Source organism: Calypte anna, chromosome 3 (genome assembly GCF_003957555.1).
Source record: "Calypte anna isolate BGI_N300 chromosome 3, bCalAnn1_v1.p, whole genome shotgun sequence".
NCBI classification, from domain to species: domain Eukaryota; kingdom Metazoa; phylum Chordata; class Aves; order Apodiformes; family Trochilidae; genus Calypte; species Calypte anna.
The window spans coordinates 8856194-8877375 of NC_044246.1; the positions used below are offsets into that span (position 1 = coordinate 8856194).

General features: G+C 37.3%; 1 protein-coding gene across 6 annotated transcripts in view; it reads right to left on the reverse strand.

Moving 5' to 3' along the window:
• Positions 1-10075: 10075 nt before the first annotated feature.
• The window catches only part of CEP170 (centrosomal protein 170), an 87261-nt gene continuing 76154 nt past the window's right edge, over positions 10076-21182 (reverse strand). For 3 of the 6 annotated variants that reach the window (XM_030447426.1, XM_030447424.1, XM_030447422.1), the window contains 6 exons: positions 19169-19316; positions 17549-17716; positions 17177-17265; positions 13613-13706; positions 12015-12066; positions 10076-10435 (listed from right to left, as the gene is read on the reverse strand). In XM_030447426.1, coding sequence (XP_030303286.1) covers positions 10155-10435; positions 12015-12066; positions 13613-13706; positions 17177-17265; positions 17549-17716; positions 19169-19316 — 832 coding nt within the window. In that variant the 3' untranslated portion in view covers positions 10076-10154. Of the gene's footprint in view, positions 10436-12014; positions 12067-13612; positions 13707-17176; positions 17266-17548; positions 17717-19138; positions 19317-21182 lie in introns of all 6 variants that reach the window. The other 3 variants (XM_030447425.1, XM_030447423.1, XM_030447421.1) reach the window with 1 other exon arrangement.

Sequence of the window (21182 nt, forward strand, 5' to 3'; positions counted from 1 at the left end):
AATAAATTTGAGAAATTTTGAAATGCAGAATTTTGCTTTGGGCACAAAAAATTATTTATTTTAGCACTCTACCAACTCAGTTAATAAAAGTTCTTACCCAAAGTTCAGCTTTCTGATTTTTAATATCTTTACTTACCAGTCATTTACCATCTCGGCTTCTATATTTGTCAGCACTATTTATACATCTGGGGAAAAAAGTTCTGTATTTGAGCCAATCCCCTGCTTTTCTCACTTCTGTGGATTGCTTGTCAAATACCTTTTTTTTCTTTTCTTTTTTTAAGCACTCCAGATTTGGCAACAGCACCTGACTGGTTCTGGTATCACAGTGTAGCCATGTCCGTTTCCTCCCCTCTTTCATGTTGTTTTGAACCAGACCAAGGGATTTCATAAACCCCTGAGGTATTTTCTTCAGTTGCTGTAAGCAATCCTGTGTAAGAACCACCATTTCAAAGAGTTAACTGAACATCTGCCCTTGCTTTTGCATGATGGAAGATTTCACTCCTTCTAGGAAACTTTCAAAAGGGTTCAAAAAGTAATGGATAAGATCAGGACCCTCTTTTTATCCTGCAAATTACACATAGAGGAAGTCTTGCTTTGCAGAATTTTTGCTGGTGTTTCCCTCTTTTTCTGTGCCTGATGGAAATGTCCCCATCCTAGGAGCAACACATCCCACAGATGCTCTGTCTGCCTCTGCTGTCCCTGTGCCCAAGGCTGCAGCAATTGCTGTGCCAGCTCCTGGCTCCTGCAGTCCTCGCTCTTCCTCAGTCAGAAAAACAGATGAGTCAGAAAACCTCAGCGTGGCCTCTTGCCTGAGTGGTCTGGGTGAGGAGAGAGCCTGATGAAGGCGCCCAGGCCACCAGCTTCCACCTTAAGTCTCACATGCTGTGAATTTCTTTGCAGTGTGGCCCATTAGCTGTGGGAGTCCCGGCTGGGGAAACTGCAGCTGGGTTTGGCCCTTCACCTCAGCACCTGACAGAGCTGGGGCCAACCAATTCTTTATGTTCCTCAGTTCTTTCTGAGAAATTCAAATCCTTCAAGAAAGAGCTTTCTGGGAATTTTCTCCCTTGTGCTACCTTGAGAGGAACAGTATAACAACTGCCTACAGCCATGCTGACCTGAGGCAACCCAAGACCCCCCCAGCAGCTGTGGGGCCGTGGCAGTGCCAAGGGAGAAAATGGCGGGCGAGGGGGAGGAATGGAGCTTGTGGAGAGGAGCGAGTGGGTCAGGTGACCCGAATGGGCCAATCACAGCGCTCCGCCCCTGGGTGCTCCCTGTAAGATGGCTCCTGAGGGAGATGGCGCTGGGTTGGGTTGGGGTCTCTGTCTTTGCTTTCTCTGCTGCTGCTCCCAAATCCTGTTTTATTGCCAGAGGGGATCGTTGTTTCCCAGGACAGGTCATCCTCTCCTGCCCCCTGAGCAGGGGAAGGTTCTTGCAGACTGTCACTGGGACCTGGATCCTGCTGTTGAGTCCAGTGTAAGACTTCTCTGCTTGGGAAACGAATGCCAGCTGAGGAGTGCAGGTTCCATATTTACATATTTGTATATACATTTCATCATTATCATTGCTAGTTCATTAGCCTGCTTCAGGTTTGTTTGTTTGTTTGTTTTCCAGCTTTAAAGTCTCTCTACCTGACTCCCCTTTTTATTTTCCCCTGAGAGGGCAGGAGGGGATAAAAGAGAGCATCTGTCACTTGGTTATTGCCTAAAACCATGGCACATGCACATACACATTTTATTTATTTGAGGAATTTCTAGTCTTGATGGCAAAGCACTCTGAAAAGCTTTGTTTCTGGGGAGCTCAAACATTATTTTTTGTTGTAGCTCGGTTCAGCAGGAGTACCAGGCCACAATTTCTTTCCTGAGAAGCTCTGTTGCCATGAAAAGCAAAACTGTTTTGTCTTTATTATCTGCTTGTTGAACTCCAGGGCACTGGTTTCCATCAGAGAGAAAATCGGTGAGACAAATCTAGTATATTCCTCAGTAAAACTGCCTTACAGGAAAGCCAGAGTGCAGGCACAGACAGGGGCAGGAGAGGCCAGGGAGAACCTGACTATCTCAAAGTGATTGCTGTCTCTCCTGCCTCTGGTTTTTCCTCTGATTGTGATGCCAAAAAACTCCTGCAGAATGTGGGGTCATTCACTTAACTCTGTCCTTCAAGACCCCTGAGTAGAAAGAGCACCTGACCTCCAATCCTTTCTGGTTTGTAATGAGCATTGTATAATTCAATGGTAGCTGTGACAAAGCAATTAGGAAATGTGATAATTTTTCAAAGGAAGGCAGATTTAGTGGGCTTGGTGGCCTTTCTCAAGACAACTACTTTACCACTTGAATTCTTGGAAAAACAGCAGCTGAACTAGAAAACTTTAGAGGCTTCAGATTTTTTTTCTTTGCAGATGCAATCATGTGCTCAACGAGGTACATATTTTTCTTTTTTTCCCAAAAAAAGACAGGCAGCTGAATGGCTTTATGTCTTTTTTGAACTGTATACACTCTAAATACAAATTATTTTTTTTATATCTTAATCCTGTGGACATTCAACATACATGAAAAATCCATATAGTTACTAAATGAGGCTCAAGACCATTGTTTCTACAGAACCCTCCAGGAAAAACTGGGGTCCATAGCTATCTACTGTCCTACAGGGAAGTTGCTTTGCCACTATGTTGAGGTATAAAATTTCTTTCATATATTGTTGAAAAATTTGTTGACAATTAAACAAAATACACTGGCCTGGACACTTTTCACTCTGGGCTTCTCCATACATCTAGAAATTGAAGCTTTACATTAAACAACTGAAATAAATGGCTACACGAGTGCTTCTGCAGTGCTGCAAAACTGGCAGCCATCTAAAGCCAAGAATCAGGGGCTGAAAACTTCAATGGCTGAAAACTTCAATTGATATCATCTCTGTTATTTTATTAAATCTTAAGATAAAGAAATTAGACACTTCTAAATAGATGCACAGAAACCAAGATAATTTGCATGGAGAATTAGAGCACTTCAAACACAGGGAGGCCACACAAATTCAATGGAAACTTATACACATCACTCCTTAATGGATAGAAATAAGGGTAAACCTGAAAAAGAAATTTTCAAGAAACCTGTGAAAACTTGGAGGATTATGTGTGACAACTCTGTGTTTAACAGAAAGAAGGAACGATCTCAAACCTATCCCAAAACTCCAGCCTCCTGTTCCAACCAAGTGGGGAGGCTGCCAAGCCCCACTGGCTAAAGCAGTTTGCTGGAAGAGATGCGTTCACCTCAGCAGCTCCAAATCTGCCAGCAAGGAGCACTGTAAGAAACCCAGACAGGGGAAAGAGAGGGAGAAGTGAGCAAAACAGATCTGGCTGGAAAGACACAGGTTGTTGGCTCTGTCACAGCCAGTTGGGAGTCAGGGATACTTAGAAGTTGGCACTGTCAGATCAAATGGTGCATTATTACTGCCATGAGGATGTATGTTGTCACCTGCTGAGATTTCAGTGGTGGCAAAGCCTTGCCTCAGCACTTGCTAGAGAGCACATACAGTAAGATTTTTCTTAGTCTATTTTCCCATCTTCCTCATAGAAATTTCACAACAGAATGAATGTTTGTGAAGGGGTTGAAAGATTTCAGAAGGAAAGCACCACTGGAGGGTAAATCTTTGCAACTGTTTCTTTGGCTTCCATACTGCACAGCAAGCCTACAAGTAATATTGATGTTTGTAAAATTATCAGGGCCAGTCCTCAGTGCTGCTGTCTGGGAGGCTCCAGAAAGTAGCAAGAGTGGTTCATCGATTGGCAGTGATTCTCCAAAACTCATTTGGCTTCAGGCTTTCCACTGTGTCTCCCTGGAGAAAATCCTTAATTAGAAATTTCCTCCAGCTATGAATTTTAATCATACCTATTGCTTATAGATTTCTTTTCTAGTATCCTATGCTTTCCATTTTTTGGCTCACTGCATTTTAAGCAGGAAGACAAGTTCCAGCATATTTCCTCATCTGAAGAAATTTAAATATCAATTAAAAGAAACCATTGATGTCAGCCAGGATGAATTTCTTCCTACTGATTTAAAAATTGTTGCTGACCAATGTCAGGCTAAAGTTTATAATCAACACATTTAAAAATGCTTTTAAAGTTGCCTGTGCTGCGGGGCAGCTCTTTGGAATTTTACAAAACTGCATAGAAGCAAAATCCCAAATGTAGAAAGCTGCTTTTGCACTCAGTTAAGCAAGGATGTAACTGCATGACATGAACCTTTTCCATGTCCCTCATAAAGACCAGCTCTCCTTAGCTTGTAATGCCTGGAGCACTAGGGGACAAATGTAAGATTTAACTGAAGACTTCCAGTTGGAGAAAATCCACATATTTTCCAAACAAAATCACTTCATCACTCAAAAAGGAATGATGGCTTTCTATGTTATTGTCACTCTGAACTTTGAAAAATAATTAAATTGGCCAATGTTAAAAATCTAGATACTCAAAACATCCTAGAAGCCTAAAAACACATTACTGAAAATTCCAAGTGGCAACAGCTGCTTAAACCCAAGAGCAAACCTTGCTTGTGCAGACTGAAATTTGGCACGTCTGCTAAGTTCAGTGTGCCTGGTGCTAAAATCAGTGCTGAGATAAGCCACTAATCTGTGTTTTGATTTGTATTTAAACTTAGAAATAATATTTCCTTAGGAATAATAACTTCAGTGAAGCCATGGATGTGATTTTCAGTAAAATTCAGCATTTTGAAATGTGCAAAGTGGTTGGACAGGAGCTATCTTTGAGAAGGCTGGGCATTTAGGAAGTTGACTCAAAGCAATTACTAAAACAACGTTTTTGCCTGAGACTTGTAGTGGGAAGAAAGCCACTAGTAAGATGTAACAAACATTGCATAAGTTGCATGTTTTTAAAAAAAAGAAAACTGTGACAGCAGCAGACATGAGGAGCTTGGTTTGCATATAACCTTGCATGTTTGGAAACAAAGACAGAATGATCAGGTTTATGTGGCAAATTCTTCATAGGACTTGAGTTCCCAAGTGTGCAGGTAATAAGCTCACAGTACTGTGCACCTGCAGCTTTAGTCAGCTAAGCAGATTTCATCTATGAGGTGCAAAAATTATTTTAAGATAACAGCAAAAGATAAACTGCACCAAAGGATTCGGCTCCAGCTCTTCTGCAGGATGAAAAATGATGTGATTACCAACCCACATCATAACTTTTAAGTATTTCCTAGGAGCAGGGAGGCTGCAGTCTCTCTTGCACCTGAGGCCCATCTCAGGCTAGGAAGTGTGCATCCTGCACAGCTTTGGGCCAGCTCTGAAAGCACCTTTCTCATGCCCAAATTCTTGTGTGCCATCTGCATCTTCCCGCTCTCCTTTGCACAAAAATTGCCTTGCATTAAATGCAGCAATCAGTAACACCACTGTCATGGCTTGGGAGAAGTCTACTCCTTCCCTATCCCCATTAACTTCTGTTCTACAACTTGATTTCTTTCTAGAGTTTTTTACAAAAGTTTGCTTAGCTTTTTTCTCTGTAGTTAGTCTCCTGATCCAATAATGCCTGTTGAAAACAAGGTATTTTGCATGTTCATTTATTAAACAATTGTCATACTAGGAAATACCATTTATGTCATTTTCTCCAATAACTATTAGGACATTTTCTTTCTTAATACTTTTAAAACCTCCTCAATTATCTGCAGCCATCTCTCTTCTCTCAAACAAAATCAGTCACAGATAACCTGAACCACAGCTCACTTCCACATCTATGTTAATTTGTCAATGAAGTTTCTTTACCTTATAAATAACATTACCTCAGAAGTGATGCTGTGAATGAAAAATGGCCTCTCACTAACTTTTTAGAATTTAATATTATAAACCTTGTTCTTTGTGCCCAGCTTCATACAGGTCCATGTTTGCATGAGTAGGACGTACAGAACTTAAAAACTTCATCTTGCACATTTAAAAAAATTATTAATTTAGCTTTTCTTTTTGTTAAGGAAGATTAGTTTGCAGGAAAGATGTCATGATGCTAAACTGTTTTGTTTTTTTTTTAACACAATGTAAAGACCTCTAGAGCCCTGAGAGTGCTTTTAACTACTCCATAGGAGTAGAAAGCCATATAAATTATAAATGTGTATTAATTTTTTAAACAGGTCTAAGAATGCTAGGCTTGAGGAACTGATGGACTACAGCAAGGACACACACTAGTTGGTAAGTGAAAGCGTAAGGTTTACCCCCTAAATGAACCATTCTCCATCCCCTCACTACACCTCTACGGCTTGAATAATTTTTGCAAATGTAATTTGAAAATGTTGTCCTGTATTTCCTTGAAGATATTAAATAATTACAAACTCCTATTTTGATACAGCCCCCTGCACCCCCAAGGGTGTTTTGTAATAACCTGACATTTTAAGAGCTCTCACCAGATGTGAGGTAAGAAAGCTTGTGGTAAGAATCCATCCCACTGAAGAGTAACTGCTTGTGAAGTTGTTAGGCAACCCAAGCGAGATCTGGCCTTATTTTTTCATAGTTAACTCAGGTCTTACTGAACAGGTAGAGGTCAAGGTACTGGACAGCAGGCTTCCAGCCATTTTACCCTGCTTTAAAGTATAATCCCTTGCTTGCCAACTCCGTGTTTTCCTCTGGAAATATATGAATGGTGAGAAAAGAATCTGAAAAGGAAATGCCTTGGTCCCCAGCCACTTCACTCTTGGCTGTCACTTGCAAGAACAGGTTTGGGTAAGGCTTACCAAGTTAAAAACATAAATTGTTTTTACAAGAGTACTGAGCTAGTGCAACTGGAAATGCTTTTCTTCAGCACTGGGCAACTGTCCCTGGGCAATATTGTTGGATCCATGTGGTGTCTTGGCAAGCACAGCTGAACTACCAGGACTGTAACTCCCAGCATTTACCAAGGTACTCGAAGTCAAACATGACATTCTTGTGCTTTTAAAAATCTGATTATTCACCAGGATGAATCTAAGCAACTTTGTTAGTCAGGGACTAAGCTTCCTCCTTGTAATCCTTTTCAGATGCAAAAGACTTGGTCGTGTAAAATCTTGGCATGTAGTGAGTGGCCTCCTTTTACTGTGCACACCATTGCACAGAAAGCAGCACACACTCCTGCATACCCTTCTTTTCATGGCTGCAGGCCAAAGCAGTAATTGTACATCTTCTGCTTGAAATCTTTCCAATTAAAATTCCAAAGTCTTTCCAACAGGCATCACTGAAGTTGTGTTCAGCATGAAGCAGCATTCCCCTCTGAGATTGAAGTACCAGTAGCTTTTGGTATTATACACGTGCTGTAGGGAAACACCATCCTGCTGGTATCAGGTCAGGCACAAAACTCACACTCTCGGGTTTGTGTCTGTATGCTACCACCAGATGTGTCATCACAAGAGTTTGGGTGTATAATTAGAGCAGCACACGTGCTAAGGGAGGAACCAACAATGTTGATCAGAAAAGACAAACTCTGTTTTCTCTTGTTACTGTGTGCCACTGGTCCAGTCTTAATGCTGCCAGACTAGGGATAAAAAGGAAAAATAGGTGCACAGAAACAAAATCACAGCTGAGTGCTGCCAAGTCACAGCAATGCATAAGCTGGGATGAAATTCTTCTTTAGAAAACTAAACTCAGTTTTGTTCTTGTGGGAATCGAGCTAGAGAAGAGGAAATTCAGTGTCTCACAGCAAAGTATGTATGGAGTTGAAGCTGGGACAGAAATAAAGTTTGAAGCCAAATCAGAAAGTTCAAGAAAGTTTTCCAATATGTGAAGAAGCAGCAAAGCCATCTGAAAACCACTTACTGTTGCACCTGGCACATTTACCTTCATTCTACACAGGGAAACAGTCACTCATTACTTGGTGACAGGCATTCTGGCTTATTTTTGCCTCCAGCTTTACACACAAAAATCTGTTCAACTGCAGAGATGAAGCTGACTACAGGAAAGTGAGCCAGTGCTGTCAGTGAAGAATAAATGATGCAGCAGCAGCAACAATACAACTTTTTCCAGAGAAAAGGCACTTATTAAAGAAAAGTTTCCTATTTCAATAATGTTAAGTTATTCAGCAGAAAGATTCTGTGAACTTCCCAGCTCTCAATTACGTATTCACACATTCATAAAGTTCCAGAAACACTTTATTTAAAAATGGAGTTGTAAATGCATATAACAAAATAACATACATAATAAATGTAACAAAAATAAATAAGGAGAACATGTTCATACAAAATAAGAACATAGTAATGCAAAATGCTTATTACAGAACATAAAGGTGTAAACGCCTGAAAGAACACAAACTGAATCTCGCATGAAGAGCCTGCACCTTTTATCCTTCTGAGCCATTCCACACTTTCCACTCAACCTGTGGAAAAAATATGTTCCCAAGCATTAAACAAAAGAAGGAATTATGGTGGTGGTTTGGTACACTTGGTTTTCAACACCTAGCTCTAGTTCAATTTATTTTTTCCCTTCTGAACCTTCTAAAACTTTTCTTGTAGCCTCTGTAAACTCGTGTACTTCAGGCTTCCACAGTTAGCTGGAGTAGAGCATATTGAGTCATACATGAAGGCTGTTTGCTTTTAATTTTTTTCTAAAGAAAATATGAAATCCATTATACAACAGATTAGTGGTTTTGTTTTTACATCTCTACAAAAAAGTTTTTGCATCTTTATTACCTGGTCCGACTTTTACTGACTTCTGAAAGCCTGTACAATTCAAAAGTGTACAGAAAGTAGTTTTCTTAAACAAATGTCATATAGGATTATTGCTGAAATATTAAAGACCATTTCATAAAAGCTGCAAAACTGTATCTTTAACCTTAATATATAGAGACGGATGCAAACATAGGAAAATTCCAGTCTATTAGTTACATTTAACAGAAATAACATTCCTCCAAATTACAGTGTTCTGGAAATACAATGTAATTTACTTTTATTTTTATCATCATTTCCAAATGTTAAGTTACTGGGACAACTTATAAGGAAAATAGGCTTATATAGGAAACTTTAAACAGACTTGCTTCGCAGTGGTATGAGCAAAACATCTATGTTAGCAGTCATCTTTCAGAATCCTTTTAAATATGTAAGACAGAGACAGCTTTACTAGCAAGACTACAGGAAAATATACAGAAGCAAATAAAATAAATTGCTCGGGAGTGCATCTATCAATCAGGCAAATTATGACAACTTTATTTCCAAGTCCCCTAAAGAAAATTTTACATCTCATGATCATTCCAAGGAACATTAATTTCTTCCAGAAGCTTACATTGCATTTGAATTGAATTGGTGAGAGCCCATTTGCCTCAATATGCTTTAAAATGTCCCATGTTGCTGTATGTTTAAATTTGTTTCCTAGTTTCAACAAACATTTGGACAGAAATGAGATATGAAATACTTCTACTTTCATTAACAAAGACATTTGAGGAAGATCAAAAAGTGCCAAATAGTCCTTTCAGAAAGTGGATTAAAACACTGCAATGATAATAGGAGTATTGTCAGTTTTCTATGTACACCAAAACATTGCTTGCTGCGTTTAATGATATTGATATGTTCAACTATCACTCCCAGCAAATCTTAGTGCAAACATAATATGTGAACATTGTAAACCCCAAGACAATTTATGCAGCAACAAGGCTATATAAATCACAGAACTGTTTGAGATTTTCAGTACACAAGAATTGAATGCCTTCTGAGATCCGTCTTACCTTTTGCAGTAATGTGTCATTGTAGTCAAGGATAATGTTTCCTATATAAATCATCTAATTCAGAATCAAATGTAACTGTTCAACAGTTCTGTAAAAACTTTTGAGGAGGAAATCCATTCATTAGAGCAGCTTGGCAAAGAAATCTGGGGTTTCAGTAACATTAAATGTTAGACCGTTTGCATGGCTTTAAAAAAGAAATAAATCTATTAAGGGAAAACTGCTGATATAATAATTATTTTGCAAAGCACACAACCACAAGGGGCAAACCTGCCACAATCTGCTTTCCTACACTGGTATCTATGCATATCTTTACAATTTGAAACGGATTTGTGTGACAATCAAAGCATCACAGTTAAAGAAAACGGATTTAATAAAACAACTGCTGTTTGACCAAGCCTTTATTTTAAAAATTATAAAACCGTTATTATAATCTTTCCTTTATTCCTAAACATTCCACTTGAAAGGTATTTGTATCGACACTGAAACGTCACTCACGCAGAGTGGCATCTTCCTCTTCCCCATCTGGGTTGAACCTATTGAAGTGGATGCTGAAATCTGACTCAGCGTTCTCAAACTCAGCTGCTGCAGGGAGAGCCGAGGGCCGGGGGGCTCGGGCTTCGGGCTGGCAATTGGGCTGCACGGGAGGTCGGGAGCTTTGGGAAACAGGACTGGACTTGGGCTTTGGCTGAGCTGGTAAGATGGGGCTGGTGAATCCCAAATTGCTCAGAGCATCCAGGGTACCATCAGGGTCGATCATAGTATTAATTGCTATGTAATCAAGAAGAGATGGAAGGGACGGGGAAGAAATCATAAAAATTATTATTTTCAGTTGCCATAAAAAGAAAATCCTACTGTAACTCTTATTTTTATGATGACAGATATGTGTTGCCCACTACAAAGGAGTGGTGTGTGCAACACCTATGTAAGCAGGTACATATATGTAAAAGCATTTCCATATATTAAAACTTTCCGAAATGAAACTTCATAAACTCAACACTGCCTGCTGTGTGGACAGAAGAGGTGATTAACCACCTATCATTACCTTATACACACTGAAAGATGGGATTTTTAGTCATATTTATGGAGCTTTTTTCTCTATTACCATTCTATCATGCTTCATTTAAGCCTGCCCACTCCAATACCCAACATCAGTTCCACGACTGAATGAAATTTGTATAAAACCAGCAATAATTTATTCTTTTTAATGCATAATGATGGACTTGTTTCTTGTCCCTCTCCACAAAGTAAGGGCAAACTGAAGCATGTAGAACAACTGCTTGTTACTGTGCTGTTACATATTGGTCATATTTAACAGAACATCCCTCTTTTACACCATGTAGTAGAACATCACCACATACAGAAATAAATGGCTTGGTCTCTTTCTCTGGCCCTTATTTCTTTGTTAACTAAACACAATATTATTTGTAATAAATTAACATTTTTAAATTATAGCTGAGCATAGCACAAATACTACTTTGTTTATAAAGATGGCTAATGATTCCTCCTGAAACACTTTTTTTAAACCATGTTTTATTGTAGGATTAAATCTGAGTACTACAAACACAGGAAATTTACAAAAATCACAATAATGATTATATACAAGCATGCATCACTGATCCATTTGACCACTTCAAAAGAAACAGTAAACTAAGAGTAAACAAACAAATAAAACTGCAACTTCTTTTCAAAATATACTCAGTTTTTAAGTTGAATCTGATAAATGGACTATATATATCCACTGTATGGATGTATAGTAAGAACAACATACTTATTTCCAGTTTATACTCAGGTAAGTCTTTGCAGATGAAAACAAATTAACTTTTCTACTTTGTGGGCTCTACAACTGCAAGTAGTGTGAAGGGAAAATGTAAAGTGCTAATCCTAAATTTTTATTTTATCAGATAAAGGTGGGGTTTTTCTACATTTCCTATAGATTATGGTCCCATTGCACTCCTGACCCTGAATTATCCCCCATGAGGACATTTCTGATGTGCAAAGACTTTTATAACGCCTAATCTCAGGACTCTCTGTCACCTATGCAGCAATATATACCCATAAAAATATTTTTATTAGGATATTTCACAAATAATTCCTTTAGACGATTTAATTTTTAGCTGAGCCTTTTCTAACTTATATAAAAAGATATCATCACTCTTCTGTTTTGAAATAATTCAGTGATATTTCTTTTCCAAATGTGCCAGCAATTGTATAATAAAGTCTGTAACTGATCCTGTGAATGTATTTTAACGCAATATGATAACTTTGTTTCATGACATACATATACATATAAAAATATATTTTAAAAATTTAAGCAAACAAGAACAGAAAAGTGAAAAAAGATTTATACCTTGCAGCTGTTTCTCAACTCGTTTCAGTTCCTGTAAGATGGATGATATTTCCTAGGAAAGAAACAAATGTGTTTTGTTAATGAAAAAAAGACTAAACCACCTATCAGTAGTACAATGCTCCTCACCAAACACTGCAATATGCTATTTGGGTTGTCCCTCCTGGCATCAAGAACACCCTTGCTGGAGGTGGCCCTGGGCAGCAGGGTGGGTAGCAGGAGCCCCCTGTCAGAAATCAAGAGTTCCTCCCCACTGGCTGATTGCTGGGGTCAACAAAACCTCCTCATGTCCCTTGCTCATCTGCCTGCACTACTTCTCAAGTAGAGGCTTACAGAAAGCTGTAGAAATGGGGCAAAGCAGCAGCAAACTTTAAATGAAAGCTAAAGTATAAAGTGAGCACTAACAGAATTGGCTGATTTATACCCTTGTTCAGATGTGATTTATATTCTTGTTCAGATGTGATTTATACACTTGTTCAGATGTGAGTCAGAAGAACTGGGATTTTGTCTGCAACCATTGGGCCCTGAGCCCACGAGATGCTGTACAGCACAGGGCTGGGTCCTCAGTACTCATTTGCCTTACAGATTTTTCTCCTCCATGCTGCACTACTTGCTAACATAGATGAAGCCACAGTTATGCACTCAGAAATACTAATATCATTAAATGGACCACATCTGCAACAATAAATATGTAAATCCTACAAATGAAGGATCCTACACAGAAGAACACTTGTAATCCAACTGCTGAGCAGGGTTGCCAGTGGCCTTTAAAAGCTGAGAATTTTCAACAGCACTGATTTCAGAGGCCATTTAACCCATTTCAGAAACCAATTCTGTACTGAGCAATGTGTTTTGTGGGTGCCAAAGGGATTGATTACCTTGGCTTTTACAAGGTCATTAGCTTTATGTCTAGCTCATATGTGGAATCTGCTGAAATGATCCAAGGACAGAACAAATATCAGATACAACTTTCCCCTCTGCTAACTTTTAATAACATTCTGTAGTAAAAATAAGCAATGCATTTGAAAAACATATTACTCTGTAAACTGCAGAAGTGTAAAAATCAATTCACTGACAAAAAAAAAAAACCCAAAGCAACACAAACCATGGACTTTCAAACCATGCAAGAGGCTTTAAAGTACTGTAAAAAGAATAAATTGCAACAGCCATTTATAATGCCTAAATTCAGCAACCTGCTTTTATAATGAGTGCCTTAAAATTCCATATTCAAGGCATTTAGAATAAACACTAAACTCCAATCTTTTTCTAGAAATGTATAGGATAAGAAAAACTCCTTGTATTGTAATATTTCTAAAATTAGAAACTTCAATGATTAACTTGCTTAAACTTAAAAAAAAAAACCCAAACCAGCCCCAAAACTCAGTGTATCTAATACATTGTAATATGGAGTTACTAATGATTGGTCTTAAAAGCCAGTAACAAGTTTTATTTGGTTTTTGTTCTGGAAATATACTGAATGTCTAAATAAAATCTTTGTAAGATTTTTGCCTTTATATAATTTAAAATAACACATTCCTCTACTGATTATTTAGAATTAGGTAAAAGGCTCATTTAATCCCAGAAGAGGTAACTATTCATACCATGCTTGATGTTTTCACAATAGGAACTTCACTTTCAGCTCGCAACTTATTTTCAATTTCTTCCCAATTTCTGTCTTTGTCCTTAAACAATATTCTAGAAGAAAGAAAATGAAGAACAACATGTTTAAAATAGACATAAACATAATAAAATGGAAAGATTAGAGACATGATACAAGAAAGCAACATAAGATGCACTGAATGGAACTAAAATCTGAAATACTGAAGTCTGACAAAATACAACCACATAGTTTAAATTTTCAGGGAAGCACACAGGATATCAGCAGTATCACTGGCATTAAAATGACAGTTCTGTACTTGCTTATGGTCTTTAAAAGACACAGATGATTCCTCCACCACTGCGACATTAAAAAAAAAAATAATCAAACTATCTTTAGTAGAGATTTGCCAATTAACACTGCATTTTACAACAATTACAAAACAGAAGAGTTAAGAATTGCAAATAAACATGACTCTTACATTTCATATTAACCTTATGAAAAATAGAACACTTCAGCAAATCAACAAAAACGCATTCCATAGAAGTCTTCCCTGAAAGGTCTCAACACACAAATTGTATGTACAAAATAAAAAGTATCATTTGAACTACTTGTTTGAAAAATTTACTTCTAATATTTTTAAAACCTCAAAGCATAAAGTGAGATTCCCTGTTTTTTACATCTTGTTTCCTTGCTGTGATTTATACAGTGCCCTCACATTGCCATCATCTTGTAATGAAGCTGATCACCAGAGATCTGTCGTGATTGCTCTTTTGTTCTGGGAGTGCAAAAGCTTGCAAAGCCATACAACTCCAAACTGGATACCAGAAAGTCCAATTACAATGGAAAATTGAGGACTCGCCTGACAGAGGTGAGTTTAAACAAATAAAAAGCAGAGCTAATTAAATCCTTCATAGGATCTTATACTAAAAAAAAAGAAATATTGATTCAGCACACAGACTCTTACACAGTTGTATTTTCTGTACTTTAATAGCATTTATATCACCCTGAAATTAGCAGGGAAGCAGAAAATAAGCCATTATTTAGCAGTAAACACTATTTAGCACTAGTAGAAGAAATACAGAATTTATTGTGGCACTGCTTGATTGTTTCATTTAACTTCTTGTTCATATACTTGTCTCTATGTATGCAGTTATTACCTCTGCTTCTGTATGTGCTGTTTTCAGTCTTATCCTCTTTTTGGGATAAGGAAGTTTTCAGATAGTGTTACATCTCTTTTACCATTTGAAAGCTTTCTATTTCATAGGTAATTTTATGAAAAAAAAAAAAAGAGGAAAAAATTGAAAACAATTAAAAACTGTTATTATTTACAATATCATGTAGACAGGCCAATTTGGTTTTGCTGTGATTTTAGGAAGTCCATTTCCTTTTTACATTTTTTCCAGTTCTTCAATTAGTAATTTTTAACCCTCCTGGGCTCTTCATCCCTGTCTGCCTTGCTCTTCTTCCTCCTAAACACTGGTTTGTTCTTATTTGGTGCCTTTAGAAATTTCTCCTCTTTTTTCAGAATCAAATACTTTGGAAAAATACACAACTGCTAGTTTGACAAATCCTACTGACTCTCACTGTATTTTCTCTGGGCAGAAATTTTAACTGGCTAAACTCCAGCAAAAGGAAGAGATGCACACCAGCTGGTTCATACCAGCTAAGGTAAAATCTGTAATAGGTCACAGCCACTTAATATGCTAGTTAAAAAAAATTCTAGAACTATTTTTGTTTTTCTGGTTCAAAATATTAATGACATTAAGAATAATATAGTATTCAAATCCATTCCAGGTAGCAGGAAAAATTAAAATTTGATCACAGTTCTGGGGAATGTATGAAATAAATGCTTTTAATTAAAGTTTCACCCCTAGATTTTGTGAAGATATGCAATGCCATGCTTTTTAAATGTATATAAAATGTTTATATGCTTTTATATATAGTAGTATAGATGATCACATCATTATTACATTCAGCACAATGTAGCTGACTTACCTTTGAAGGACAGAAAATTAACCAGAAAACCTTAAGACTTGATTTTATAGTTACCTGCTCTTCTCAGAATGAATTTGCATACAAAAAGACTTTAGCCCTCTACTGAAGTAAAATTTTTACATATCTACAGATAAGAAACTGCCAACCACCAAGAAAAATCATCATGATGCAAAAAGCAGAGCATCTACTATCTACTGCTTCTGAGGGCTTTAAAATATGCATTATCCTAGACGCCTACCACAAATAAGTCAGTCAATAAGCAAGATTCTTGTTCCAATGATGCAGCTTTAAAAGGAAAAAAAGAATATTTGTAAGCAGAGTTCCTTATGGATGTCACTATTTTCCCAGAGAACTACACACAAACCAAAACTTAACACAGTGTTTTGTTTCTATTGCCAAACTCCCTACTAGAATTAGGACAATGAGAAATGGCAGATAACCCACAGGTTTTACTGATGTATATAGGTTTGTTTGGTTTGGGTTGTTTTTTTTTCCTCAATTTCTTTGGTACTCCCAGAAGAATACAATCTTCAGATATGTTATGTTAGTGCTTTGCTGGTTTTACTTGTTACATCACCCCATACTGAAAAAAAGTGTTATTTGGAGATTAATCTGCCCCCTATCTGAGGCTTCAATACCTACCACTTCCTAGACAAACTGATAAATTACAGGATTTTCTTAGATTCAGAAAATTATACATGAAGTTCAGCCGAATTACTTAATGTACTCTATTTTTAAATTATTAATTATATATTATAAGCTGCATAAACCCATGTGACTCATATAGTCTTGAACTTTGTCTTTAGAATTTTCTTGTCAACCAAGGTGGTCACCAAATGGTTTTTCATGCACTTATTCAAGTTAAATGTTCTCATTGTTACAAGTCTATGCTTGCTGCTCGCTACCATGACATTTTCTGCAGAAATTGAACTACCTGAACAAGATTTTTCAATTAAAAATAACAGATGGTTGCATGATTTGTTATTTCAGATTTAGAATTCAATAGTGACCACACTGTCTTCACAGCAAGTTCTTTTTCAGAAATGCTGGCTGAAACTGCTCTACTGTCTATACTGCTGCACCATTTGTTTTTCTTCCTAAAGCAGGGGATCCCTACAAAAACATGGGAAACTTTTACAGTTCAGCAACATTTTAACCTTATCTTTTAAGCAAGGGAGATTTACAAGACTTGCACATAGGTCTGGTAGATTCTGCAGAGCATTTGCATGTGTTGGAACAGCTCCCCTGATGGCAGTATGGTGGATATTTTTCTGTTCATGTAAACCTTGCTGATATTTATCTTCACATAATGTTAAGTTCATAAAAGCAAGAGTGGAAAAATTATTCATCCTAAACCCTTCTGGGTGCTAAGAAAGTGATAGGTTTCTTAAAATTAAGATAAAAAAAAAAATAAAATAAGTGATAGGCTTCTTAAGAATGCATTCTTAAAAAAAAAAACTTGCTACTAAACACATTTTCTCTATTTGTATTACACATTTCTCTTTTCCTAGTAGGAATGTTGACATGAGCAGAACATTTTCAGTAATGAGAATGATTTTCAAAAGCCCACCTGATCTTTCCAGCTGTTTTGTCTATGGATTGTCTTATCTTGCGAGAAAACTGGAAGACTGAGGACAAGAGCAAACTGTCCCCCATAACCTGCAATAAGATTTTGAGAAAAATAGGTATTACTAGTTTAATGGGAATTGGATTAAAAATTATTCCATATATTTTCAAAGCTTCTTATAACTTAAAAAGCCATACTTGTGTTTCAATAAGTAGTATGCAAATTAAATATTACAAAAATAATTTTTTTTTTCTAGTAGCAATGCCACCTGCTAGAGATAAATAAGAAAGGATAATGTCTAGAATATTAAATGGGGAGACAATTGTAAAAGCTCAATAAATCACATTGCTAGAGAGTACACTGTTGTGTACTCACTTCATCTCTGCTCCAAGTCCTTCTCCGGGTAATTGTTGGGGGATCGAGGGCATCTGTTAGCTGAGGTCTAGCATCATTAGGCCGACCATTGCCCTCTGGTGGTTTGGCATGCACCAGTGGAGGGATTTTTCTAAAATTGAGACTTTCATCAAATACTCGGTCAACCAACTAGGGGGTAAAAGAAAACATACATTTTATGAAACCTAATGGATACATGCAAAAATCAGATGGATTTTTTTTTTTTCTTCTGAAACAATTTACAAGAAGTTTATGAAGAAAAATTGATTCTGTTGTCTCATATAGTATAAAATGATGCACCTCTTATGTAGCAATATCTTGTAAAAGTGAACAGTTTATTATTCAGTTACCAAACATATATGATAAAATCAGATTATCCTACAGTAATTTTGCTCACAGGCAGGTAACATAATAATTACCTGTAAACTGGTACTGAACAATTTATTGTTTTGATTAATGCAATATATATGTGGAATTAAGTACATTACTATAAAATTTAAATTGGTTTCTGTTTCCAGATAGTTAAACTGTGACAATGTTACAGAAACACCTAGACCTACTAAAAGGAGATGCTGCCATCTGCAGCATGCACATGCTGTACAACAGTTTTTAAAGAATGAAATCACTTAGTATCAAAATCAGTTATCTAGCTAGATCTGAGAGAATAAGCACCTCACTTCCTTAAGTTTAGCCACAAATCCTTGAGAATTAAAACCAAAATCTGTGAGTGCACTTATAATATTTCTGAGTACCCAACACACAGATTTCTTATCACTGTTCATATCTTTTTTTCCATAGAAAAAGACAATATTATTCTAACACAGTAATGTATTAACCAAACTTTATGCACACAAAAACGAATCAACACATTTCAAAAGCAATACCATGAAGAAACAAAAATGTGGTAAACATTTACAGCATATTAGGGTGAATTTTATTTATGGTAAATAAGTGATGATTTCAATTCAGATTAACATGTTTATTAGCATTAGAGCTGTGATGGTTACTACAAGTCAGTCAATACTTTCATAGAACAACACACCAGATACAGTCAAAGAAAAGAATTATTAGAAGAACAAGGCAAATATATTTTGAGGCAGTTTTTACCAATGTTATTATGAAAGCAAATCTAAAGTTACTGTTAACTGATGTTCTCTAAGTATTTTAGTGTTCAAAAGACGAAACATATGTCACCTGTGAAAAGAGGGACGTTTTTGCTTTTAATAGCTATGCAAAGTGTTAAATGTATACATTTACATAGAGTTGTGCATACACACTGGTATCTTTAAATGCACTTAGATACTACCCAATGGTATCTAAGGCTATATCCAAGCAAGAAACAAGTAACTATCTTGTTCTATGTTTCGTGGGAAAAAAAGAGACAGACAGATAATATGCATGTTTTTGACAAGCTGTGTTCATCAAGCAGTTTCTGGGTTGTTTGTTGAAATGTAAAGAAACTTGAAATAAAAAAAAAGAAAATGTAAAGATCATGCACACAGGTTGAGTGGAAGTAACCAAAAAAGGCTATGCAAAATGCTAAAAGCAAAAGAAATAAAGAAAAAGAAGAACCTTATGCATTTCTCCATGAAGATCTCCTACCTCTTCTCTAGTGTCTATGGCAGAGCCAGGGGTGGTGGCAGCAGTGCTTACTGTGGTACTGGGGGCAGTGCCTGATGAAGTCACTGAATCTATCTCTCCTGCTACATCGTTGATTTCCCGTGCGATGAGAGCCAGATCTTGACTGATCCTATTAATAAAGACAGTGTTACATTCTCCCCTGCAAACACCTCTGAGCCAGTAGAGCCCAACTTGCAGCCTTTGAGCTTCTAAATTCTAGTTCCTGATAATTGTGCCATGGAAGTGTTCATGCCCTTCTGAACTGAAGGTGTATTTGTGGAACTATAAAAGCAAATTTGTAACTGCAGCTTGTAACAACATGCCTGCCTGGAGGAAGAAGGTACAAGGCAATCTTGGAAGACAGAGCACCCTTGTTTTCTTTCTAGGATTCCCAGGCAGAGATGTGCAGAACATGCACACATGGGATGCTCTGGAAAGAATCTGAAAATACTGCACAGACTGCCTGTGTACATGCAGTAATTCTGAAATGTCCAGAACACATTTAATTTATACCTAAGTTTACCTAACAGCAAAGAACTTCTTCAGGACCTGTGATTATCCAGAAGTCCTGCAGCTTGCTCAGATCCAGCTGCTTTTGTGTCTGAAATTCCAGTACACCAATTCCTCAAATTTAATCAAGACAAGCTTTCTAGTTGGAAAAACAGAACACGCTTGGAAACACCTGTAGGTGACAGCACTATGCAAATACAGCGGTCTTATCAGGTGAAGATTCCTTTTCCTTTCTTCTGATCTGCCACATCACAAAATACCTCTGCTCTGTGTTTTGCTCAGCAAACAGAAGAAGCTTGCCTAGCTCTGCTTGTGCTACCTCTTCCCTGGACACACAAAAAGGAGAGGGGAAAAAAAAACAATGCAAGAGCTGAAAAGTTCACTATGGCTGTATCTCCTGCTTGGATCAAGCAGTTCAGAAGACCTAGGATTCAGAGCAGGCCACCAAGAGATTCCCTTTTTTACTTCTGCCTGAGAGGAGTAAGGCACAGAAGTCAACATTTGCAAATCTGCACCACCAAGGACTCTGTGAACAGCAGCACAAACCACTGAAGTGGAAGGGATTTCACAGCCATGTGAGAGTGATGCACACCATGCTGGCCAGTGCTTGTTAGAGGTGAGCTGCTTTCTGCTTTTCATTTGCAGTGCCTGTTAGAGCTGAGCTGCTTTCTGCTCTTTATTTTCACTTTGTCTTCAAGTCAAAAAGAATGGACAACATTGACCTAGTTTAAGAATGAGTGATCAGAATTGCACCTAGAAAAGCAAACGCCGAAGAAATTTCCAGTCAGTGTACAACACTGGATTTTTGAGGCTAACCACCAGCAACCTGCAATGAAGTACAACCTTGTGCAGCAGATACAGATCTAACTGGGGCAGAGCTGTAGACAAATATGCAGCAATTACTCATGACTACTCAAGACAGCATTTCTGAACTCAAACTATCAAAGACTGAAACAGAAGCAGAAACAAAGCCAATTGCTCATTGTAATAAATTATGGTGCCTACTACGACATTATTTAAATTAACCTAATTATTACTTTTGCATCCATTTCAAGTTATATTTTGTGTTCTTACATATAGATAACATTAAAAGAAGGTATGAACCCCTATGCTAAGTGGCAGAGACACATACTGCCTGTTTCACACAATCATAAGACTTTTGCTAAGTAGAAAAGTTGCTAATAATCACATTTGAATTTCTGAATCAAATGTTGGTATTTAATGAATTGTTGTGAAGAAAATAATGACCAGGAAATTTTGATTATCAGCAAATCCTCCAGAAGAAAAACATGATTAAACACCACGATCAATATCAATCCCACAGAAATCAGCAAAGCTTCAACATGCTACAGACACTTCAACTGAGTTCTTACCAAGCAACTGAAATGACATGAAAGAGCAGATGTCTACATAAAAATGAATTCATATGAATCCCCAAAATAGCATACTAAACAACTCTTAACATGGGGTGGCAAACAACTTGTTA